Source organism: Rhipicephalus sanguineus, chromosome 3 (genome assembly GCF_013339695.2).
Source record: "Rhipicephalus sanguineus isolate Rsan-2018 chromosome 3, BIME_Rsan_1.4, whole genome shotgun sequence".
Lineage (NCBI taxonomy): Eukaryota > Metazoa > Arthropoda > Arachnida > Ixodida > Ixodidae > Rhipicephalus > Rhipicephalus sanguineus.
This window is the reverse complement of record NC_051178.1, coordinates 204138691-204148836: the sequence shown is the minus strand read 5'-3', so window position 1 is coordinate 204148836 and position 10146 is coordinate 204138691. Positions and strand designations below refer to the sequence as shown.

At 46.8% G+C, this 10146-nt stretch overlaps 1 protein-coding gene across 1 annotated transcript; it reads left to right on the top strand.

Annotated features, from left to right (window-relative positions):
- Positions 1-2292: 2292 nt before the first annotated feature.
- Positions 2293-4566, top strand: LOC125757912 (uncharacterized). Its single transcript, XM_049414276.1, has 3 exons — positions 2293-2859; positions 3136-3696; positions 4498-4566. Exons 1-3 carry the CDS (start codon positions 2293-2295, stop codon positions 4564-4566), a joined length of 1197 nt encoding a protein of 398 aa, XP_049270233.1.
- Positions 4567-10146: the final 5580 nt, after the last annotated feature.

Sequence of the window (10146 nt, the reverse complement as noted above, 5' to 3'; positions counted from 1 at the left end):
TTCACTCCTAAACAGAGTAGGTGCGGTTAATCAAGACCTTGCTAACATTCACAACCCTTTTAAAGTGTACTTATAATGATAACCTTACTGACATCAAAAACTACCCTCATAATGGTAAACATGGCAAGAGTACACTTCTGGTGGTGTTTCGCATTTTTTTTTACATCCGTTTGTTTTTCGCCCTGTGCACACGAAGTGAAACGCTCACAAGGAAATACTTAGCAGCATCTCAATTTTGTATTTATTTCGTGTTTTGACAAAATGTCTGCAATAAGGATAGTCAAGTGGGAATCTTCGGTAAGACATTCATTTTTATGTATACAGAAATCTTAGTGGACTTCTTTTTTGTGTAATTTTCAGGAATACACTTCTGGCAAAGCAGCAAGTGTTGCTTGCCCACCAGTCTGTGTTCAAGACAAGTGTATTGTGGGCATGAGTGTCGGCTGGATTTTGTCTTGGGGGTGCAAGGCGGCGTAACGTGTCGGCCTGGTGAGCAGGAGAGCATTGGTGTAGCTTGGGTGGGGTCAAGTGCTGGTGTGTCTTGATGGCGGCAGGTGCCCTTTGTGCAAACCACTGCCGACACCCGTGATTGTGGGAACACCCTGATGTGCCTCACTTTACACTATGTCGAACAGCTCCTACATCTTACCACATTTAGTCCAACACTGGTATTGATGCAGAGTGTTATGCGCAATACTGCGTGCAACCTTTCTGATATCGTGTGCATTTGAAAATTTCGCATTGTTTAAAAAGACGCTGAGTGGACCCAGTGTTATTCAGCAAACATAAGTCTTAACAGGGGCAGTTGGGCGAGTTGGTGTATATTCATAGTTAAAGAGGGTGCAAAAAAAATCACAGCACAGAGAAATGAAGGGGACAGGATGACGCGCTACTAGCAACGGAAGTTTAATCGAAACCACAGAAAGATGTAAACACACAGTACGAAAAAATTACAAGACTAAACAATCACACGTCCATAGAGGAATGAAGGGGGCAGACAGGACAATGCGCTACTAGTAACTGAAGTGTAATCAAAACCACAGAAAGATATAAACACACATGACTAAAAAGCCAAGCACATGTTCAACTTCAGTTGTTAGTAGTGTGTCGTTCCGTCCCCTTTGTTGCTATGTGTTCTGATTTCGTTTTCACGTTTTCCTTACCTATGAACTGAACTCCTGACTGTTTCACAGTCTCTATATATGTGTGGTCAATTTTTATTCATCCTCATGGCATATCAAGTCCTAGGATCCAATGTGCAAAGCGACCAGTCACTATTTACAGGAATTTTTTTATTTAGTGCCTGTGATTGCCTAATTGCAAGTTGACGTTGCAGCCATGGTGCTTGGATTATTTTCAATGTGGTAATTATGCGTAAGCCATCAAGTGAGGAATTAAGGATGAACTTTTGAGTTACAGATGGCACTAGCTGGCATAAAAACATTGAAGCATGGCTGTACTTTTATGCATATTAGAAGTATTGGTACATTGCAGTCATGTGATTATGCCGACAAGTTCCCAAGCACACTTCCAGAAATTTACGGTGGCTTCCAGGTATCTGTGAGTAAATATGTACAGCAACATATGAAGGCAACCTTGTAATTTTGTGGGCATTGCTGAATGCTTTTATGCACCTTGGTAAGTGGACCTACAGTCAACACCACAGGTCTATTTTGGGCTTTTTTGTAGGAAACTCAACTCCAAAATCATGTGCGACATGTTTTGATGCGATAGGGCAAACTAATGCAATAAAAACTGTACATGTGCCTGTCTACACGGTTTCATATTTCCCAAAAGTGATGCTAACCTTATTGTACTAATTAGTTGCCTTCATGTGTAGGCTGACACCAATTTCCTTGGGTAGCTTATTTTTTTGAATTGTACTTACATACTGGCACGGTGAAGTGCACACGTTAGTGCGCATCATGATGAGATTTTACACCCTACTTTCGTTTTGCTTTACTGCTGTGAATGATGTATAGTGCTTAGGCTGCACTGTATATGTTGTTCCACGTGTTCAGTTTTGGGAGTAGGTTCTGTGCACGACGATGGAAATATATACCTATATCCTTACATTGACATGAGAACTGCTGCTGTTTTGATTCCAATAAAATGTTGCAACAACTGTGTATCGGTTACCGCTAAGACCGTCTATGTGCGCCACCCAGTCTGGCAACGCGCTCGAGCACTTCCGGTGCGCAAGCAATAAACATCAGTTCTTCCATGGCCACTGTACGTGTCGGTCTCGTTGCATACATGGTGTCAGAAGTGGCTAGATCACCATGCTAGAAAATGACTGAGCTTCCGCCCCCAGAGCCGTTACATTTCGGGGATAATGTGGCGGAGAACTGGATTCGGTTCAAGCAGCGAGTCGAGCTGTACTTCACCGTCACAGAATCCTCGGAACCGGGAAAGCAACGCAGCCCCGCCCAGAAAGCCGCCATCTTGCTTCACCTGGCGGTCCAAGAGGCGATCGATGTTTATAACACTTTCGACCTCACTGGAGAAGAAAAGCAGGACTACGACAAGTTAGTCCAAGCATTCGAGGCTTACTGCTTACCTCAGAGCAACGAGACGTTCGAGCGCTACGTGTTCCGGAGCCGCACGCAGACCGAAGGTGAGCCTTTCGAGCAGTTCTATCGGGACCTGCTACTGAAATCGAAGAGCTGCAACTTTGAGAACCTCCGGGAGTCGATGCTGCGTGACCAAATAGTGTACGGCACATCTAGTAAAGCGTTGAGAGAAAAGCTTCTAGCCAAAAAAGACTTGACGCTCAGCACAGCTGTGGAGTGGGCCAAGGCTGAGGAAATCGCTGCCGCACAAACCAAAGCGTGGAGTGAAACCAAGAGCGTAGACGCAGTGACTCAAGACAAAAAGAAGTACCAGCAACACAGGAAGGACCCGCTAGGGCACAGCAATGAGAGACATCAAGGAAAGAAATGCGGCTACTGCGACCGCTCGCATAGGCCTCGAGAGTGTCCAGCATATGGGAAATATTGTGCTAGATGCGGAAAGCAGAATCATTTCGCAGTTTGCTGCAAAGCAAGAGCAACGCATGTGAACGACATCGCCGAGTGGGATGACGACGACGATGACGACGCCTTTACTGTGCTGCACATATCTACGGCATGTAAGAAAGCAAGCACGGCCGATCGGCGCGACTGGGAGGTTGCGACTCAGATTTCGGGACGAGAAGTGCGGCTGAAAGTAGACACCGGCGCGCAGGCCAACCTGCTGCCGCGCGGTGTGTTTGACGCCCTGGGAACCAAGTGCCAACCGCAGCCGGCCCGAGCAATACTGCGCAGCTACGGCGGTGATGAAATAGTGCATATGGGGAAGGTATGCCTCCCAGTTCAGATTGGAGAAGACACCAAGATAGTGGAATTCTTTGTTGTGAAGGAAGGTCGGCAGGCGATCTTAGGACTGCACGCTTGCGAGCAGTTTGGTCTCGTGAACAGAATTAGAGCAGTCAACAAGGATGACTTATCCGAGTGCATTCGCAGAGAGTATCCGAAGTTGTTTACGGGCATCGGACTACTGAAGCGAGAATACAGTATGGCGCTCCAAGACGGCGCCCGCCCAGTCGTCGAGCCGGCGCGACGTGTACCTCACGCAATTCGACCCCGGTTGAAAGAGGAACTTGATCGCTTGGAGGCAGCGGGGATCATAGCCAGGGTGCGGGAGCCTTCTGACTGGGTAAGCCCACTTGTTATTGCTCGAAAGAAGAACGGTCAGCTTCGGGTCTGCATGGATCCCAGAAAAGTTAATGAGGTTTTGAAGAGAGAACACTTTCAACTTCCACGCAGAGAAGAGATTGAAAGCGAACTGGCAGGGGCGAAATATTTCAGTTCGCTTGATGCCAACAGCGGTTTCCACCAAATACCTCTTGATGAAAAGTCCTCACGCATCTGCACATTCAGCAGCCCATTTGGTCGTTACCGGTTCCTAAGGCTGCCCTTTGGCATCGCGTCGACCCCAGAGATATTTCAAAGAACAATGACCGAGATTTTTGACGGGCTACCTGAAGTACGCATCTACATCGATGACATTTTAATTTGGGGTGCCTCATGGGAAGAGCACCAAGAAAGGCTGCACAATGCCCTGAAAACAGCCAGAGAAGCGGGCCTCACGCTTAATTGGGAAAAATGTAAGTTCGGAGTGAAGCAGATAGACTTCCTTGGACATAGAATAAGTGCGGAAGGCATCAAACCAAACCCAGAACTGGTAGAGTGCATAGCCCATTGCCAGAGACCAGCTACAAAAAAGGAAGTCCAAAGGTTGCTTGGCGCTGTCAACTATTTCAGCAAGTACTTGCCGAACTTAGCAAGTCAGAATCACTTCGAGGACTATTGCGTGAAGGCGCTATCTTTGAATGGACAAGAACGCACGACATCGAGTGGGCTCATCTAAAAAAAATGCTGACGCGAGCTCCGGTGCTTGCAATTTTCGATCCATCCTTGCCTACTAAGTTGTCTACTGACGCATCCGCCCATGCAGTGGGAGCAGCACTTCTTCAGTAGCATGGTACCGAGTGGCAACCGGTCGGCTATGCGTCAAGAGTTTTGACCGAAACTGAGCGCCGATACGCACAGATTGAAAAGGAGGCCCTTGGAATAGTATTCGGCTGTGAGAAGTTTAATGAGTTTGTTCTAGGCCGAAGAATTATAATAGAGACTGATCACAGTCCATTAATATCTATCTCAAAGAAAGGACTCAGCGACATACCGCCCCGTCTTCAAAGGTTGTTCCTGAGACTGCTGAAATATGACTACCGACTGTACTTTGTTCCAGGAAAGAAACTGATTGTAGCTGACACCCTGTCGAGAATTCAAGGACAATGCATGTCAGAAAACTGCTCGAAGGACTTGTAAATACACGCCACCAGTGTTTTGGAGGAACGAGTCAGCAGGAGAACAAAGCAAAGACTGGAAGATGCCACAGCTAGAGACCCAGAACTGCAGCAGGTCATCAAAAATCTGCAGGCGACAGAGCCTATCAAGGGGGTGTGGAAAAAACACACTAACAAATTGTCTGTGGTGGAAGGTGTGCTGATGAAAGGCACCAAAGTTGTAATCCCTTCCGAGCTTAGGAAAGAAATGCTCTCTCGGTTACACCGGGGGCATCTGGGCATGGCCAAGTGCCTATCACGAGCACGCACTCTCATGTACTGGCCGAGGATGGCAGCTGACATAAGACAAATGGTGGAACAGTGTGAGACCTGCCAAATAAAGGCATACAAACAACCCGGTGAGCCCCTGCTGTTACGAGACACGCCAAATCAACCCTGGTACAGGGTAGGAGCGGACTTGTGCGAATATGCTGGCAAGCATTACCTAGTCGTGTACGATGCATACTCTAACTATCCGGAGGTTGAGGAGTTGCATGGGACCGCGACAAGTGAAGTCATCAATAAACTCTCGCGGGTATTTGCACGCTATGGCATTCCACATGAGCTCTGCACTGATGGCGGTCCCCAGTTTACAGCCAAGGAATTTAAAAACTTTGCAGTGATGTTTGACTTTGAGCACATCATCTCTAGCCCCTATTATCCGAAATCTAATGGACTCACGGAAAAAAGGGGTACAAATCATAAAGAGGCTCCTCAAGAAGGCAGGGTCAAAGGAGGAGTTTTGGCTTGGCCTCCTTAACTACCGTGCAGCTCCACTGGAAGACGGTGTCTCACCATCCCAGTATCTAATGGGTCGCAACAGCAGAACACCACTCCCAGACCTTTGCTTGGATTCACCACGGTAGCTATCAAACCCTCGAAAACACAAGCAAAATATGAACACAGGACAGCATCTCCCGCCGCTCCACCCCGGAGACACTGTTCGTATTTGGTCTGGAAACAAATGGGGCACGAAAGCTAAGGTTTTGGACCTTCTGGCCCCCAGATCGTACAGGGTGCTAACAGAGGATGGAAGCGAATTCAGAAGGAACCGCCAAGACTTACGGAAAACAAAATACTCTAGCAACTCAGCACCACAGCAGCTTCATCCTGCTGGACTTAGTAACGCGGGGGAGGGGAGTCAGTCAGGACTGCAGGGAGCAACCGATGCAAAACGGGCATTCATGAGCGTTGACCTTCCCTTAGTGACCGCAAGATCAACAGCAGCAGCAAGGGAACTATGTGCGCCCCCCAGACAACTAGAAGCACCTACAGAATCATCGCCCATGGTGGGACCAAGGGCTGTCGAAGAATGCCTTCCTCCCGCACCTCCTAGACAAGCAGGAGTGTCGGCGGAAGATGAGCCTAGAGCGTCGTCCAGCCAACAAACCACCGAGAAGCCAGCTGTGCAGGTCCCAAGAGGTTCAGCAGAGACTGCTATAGAACACCGTTATAATACATCCCCGCGGCGGTCATCAAGAATCAGAAGACCTCCCCACCGATTGGGCTACCAGAATTAACAAGTCTCCTCTTGCACCTTATGAAGGACATACTGTGTAATCAGCTCGTAATTTTAAAGAAAAGAGGATGTATCGGTTACCGCTAAGACCGTCTATGTACGCCACCCAGTCTGGCAACGCGCTCGAGTACTTCCGGTGCGCAAGCAATAAACATCAGTTCTTCCATGGCCACTGTACGTGTCGGTCTCGTTACATACACACTGGTTCTTGTATCAATTGAAGTATGACTACTTGTCGTGCATGCAAATTGAAGAAATGAATTTGTGCTTGCAAAACAAATTGCTGAAACACTGCCTGCTCAATGTAACTGCTTGTGTTTTATTACCAAACACATTGAAAAGATGATTCACAGATTATGACATGTTGTAGAAGATAGGCAACAGAAAGTTAGACAGGTAGTCATCACTGTGTTCTAACGTAGAGTGGGTGATCTTTTATCAATAGTAGCATAATTGAAGGTTGCTGTTGTATAAATAAAGTTTAACGTAGTGTGCAGGTGGACGAGGTAGTGCACATATGATAGTTTTTCCCGTTTTCTGCATATTTGCTACAGTCCTCGTGTTTCTGTGTTACGATTGTGAAATTATGAATTGCAAACAAGCCAACCTCTCTGCTGCTGTGGTGAACTCATTCAACAGAACCATATTTTCTCAAGAATAGCTGTTCCATTGAGGAAGAGGGTATATGCTTTTTTAATGGGTACTGCATCATCTGTCTGAGGGGAGGGCCAAGTACACATGGACGTTCACAAGAGAGAAGTGCAAGTACATTAACTTTTTTGTTTTGTGGGAGACCTGTCACTGGTAAACTGGGGAGGTTGTCCTTGACATTGGGGCACGCGTTAGGCATTCGCTTTAACGCGGTGGCGTGATGCTTAACAATAAAAGCTAATTAGTAAGAAATGTAGGTAGTATCCGAGTATGAAAGCAAATAAATACTGAATATGCGTTATAGAGAATCACTGAATGCCGTGCTAAAGCGTGCATTGCGAATAAGCGCTAATTGCGGAAATAGATAAGCGTTCAGCTGCTCAGAAGGCGCTGCTGCCCCTAGCTGCGTGCAGCTTGCGGCTGTACGCGCGCATTCAACGCACTTTATGTAGGCGCGTTACAATGTCCTTGTAACTCTGGAATTTTCTGCGTGTGTAATTTTCATATGCGAACGCAGGCGGTCCGCGGTAAAGAGTGCATTGCGAAAAGCGCTAATTGCGGAAACAGATTTTTGTTCAGCTGCTCAGAGCGCGCTGCTGCCCCTGTGTGCAGCTCGCGGCAGTACGCGCGCATTAAGTGCACTTAATGTAGGCGCGTTACAACGTTCTTCTAAGTCGGGCATCTGCGTGTGTAACTTTCATATGAGAACGCAGGCGGTCTTCGAACCGCTCATAACACGCTGCCGCATCTGGACGCGCGCAGTTCGCGGCTGCAGAAATAACGAAAATTGCTCCACAGCATACGCTCATGGAATGCACATACGTTCGCTCAGCTGAAGATACCTTTGTCACGCTGGTATTCACGAATTTAGCGCGAGCGAAGAGGGCCCACGTTTATAATTTTTATAGCGGCACGACACGGTGAACCGGAGAATTCGGAGCCGAGGGTGTTTACGTCGATCGGCTCGGCCTGCATGACGCCCCACAAATTATGTATTGACCTTCCGCAAGAGCAAACACACGCCGATGGTACAAGAACAGAAGTTCGAAGTTGTGCCGACGGGTTACCAGCCGCTTTGTTCATACATTGGTACATATATAAGCCCACGAAAAAAGCAAGCTTGCAAGTGGTGGCGCTGTGGTGTAATGGTTATAGTGCTTGCTTTAAGTGCGTGTGGTCGCGAGTTCGATTCCTGTGTCGTGCGTACTTGTATGCAAATGTCATGGTTGTGCATAAATACTTTGATGTCCATTTTCTATTAAGTGATGAATAGTAGCGGAAATTGGCCGGTAAACGTAATATAGTGCCTAAAATATACTTTTTTTTTTTCATTTCGCGACCGCTCTAGGGCCTCGTATAAAAGGAGGCTTTAACAGCTCTCAAAAGAAGCAGAAAAACTCTCAATGCGCTCTGTTGAACCCCCCCAAAATGGGTTACATGAAAACACCAACTTTACCTCCAAAAGGAGGCTTTAAAAGCTCTCAAAAGAACCAGAAAAACTTCCGATGCGCTCCGTTCAAGCCCTCAAAATGAGTTCAATAAAAACACAAATTTACCTCCTTAGTTCCGTCTAATCACTCCCTCCTTTTGAACTTCCTTTCGAAGGGGGTTTTGCGTAGTACCGTTAGGATGCACGCTACTTCAACGAGCCCAAAACTCTTTTTAAAAAGGCTCAAACCCGTTTGCAGTGTACATTCGCGGCCGTTTTGCTAGCTTGATATAACCAAAATTGGTATTGCGCGACGCGACTGTATGACGAACATGAATAACAGGTGGTAACATGAAAACCGAGACATAATGTCATGCATGTCATGATTTACATGGCACGCTCATGGTGCATTCGCGGCCGTTTCGCTAGCTTGATATACACCAAAATTGGTATTCAAATTCAAATTCTTTATTTTTTCCAAATACATTTGGTATTGCGCGACGCGACTGCATGACGAACGTAAATGAAAGGTGGTAACATGAAAATCATGACATGCATGACATGTACGACATGATTTACGTGCCATGCTCATGGCGCACTCGTGGCCGTTTCGCTATATTGATATGCACCAAAATTGGTATTGGGCGATGTGACTGTATGAAGAACATGAATGAGACGTGGTAACATGAAAACCATGACATGCATGCCATGTATGTCATGATTTACATGCCACGCTCATGGTGCATTCGCGGCAGTTTCGCTAGCTTGATATACACCAAAACTGGTATTGCGCGATGTGACTGTATGATGAACATTAGTGACAGGTGGTAACATGAAAAACCATGATATGCATGTCATGTATGGCATGATTTACATGCTATAGTCATGGTGCACTCGCGGCCATTTCGCTCGTTTGATATACACCAAAATTGGTATTGCGCGATGTGACTGTATGACGAACATAAATGAGAGGTCTTAACATGCGAATCATGTTATGCATGTCATGTACGGTATGCTTTACATGCCACTGTCATGGTGCGCTTCCGGCCGTTTTGTTAACTGGATATATACCAAAATTGGTATGGCATGACACGAGTGCGTGATGAACATAAACGACAGGTCATGCATTGTATATACCAGAATATGCGTTTCATTGGCGTGGTCTATACTAGATTGTGCGTGCATGCGTGCATGGCAAACATGCGATATATGGTGGACTCGATGCCATGGCATGAATGATTTTATTTGGCTCAAAGACAAACAAGGCGATGTATGCAGCTCTTTGCTGGCTGCTTCGCATTACATCGATTCCCACAGTTCGTGGGACCTGCCGGATTTTTCTTAACGCTCTTGCATTTAAATTAGCAATGTCTGTTCTCGCCGTTCCTGGGTAGATATAGGAAGGAAGGAAGGAAAAACATTTATTGACAGAAAGGGGTTTGTGATGCTTGGTCCGCAAGTACCATCTAGCAGTGCTGGCTGCCCTCAGTCCAGGACGCCACAGGCAGTTATAGACTGTAAATCACCTGTGGCGCATACCCGTATACCGCGGCCGGTGGTAAACGGGTATGTGCCACACGTGCCTGGAGGAAAGGGTTTGATGACTCACGCGACAGGATTTTCACGTTATTCATGTCATGACCACACAGTCATATTCGT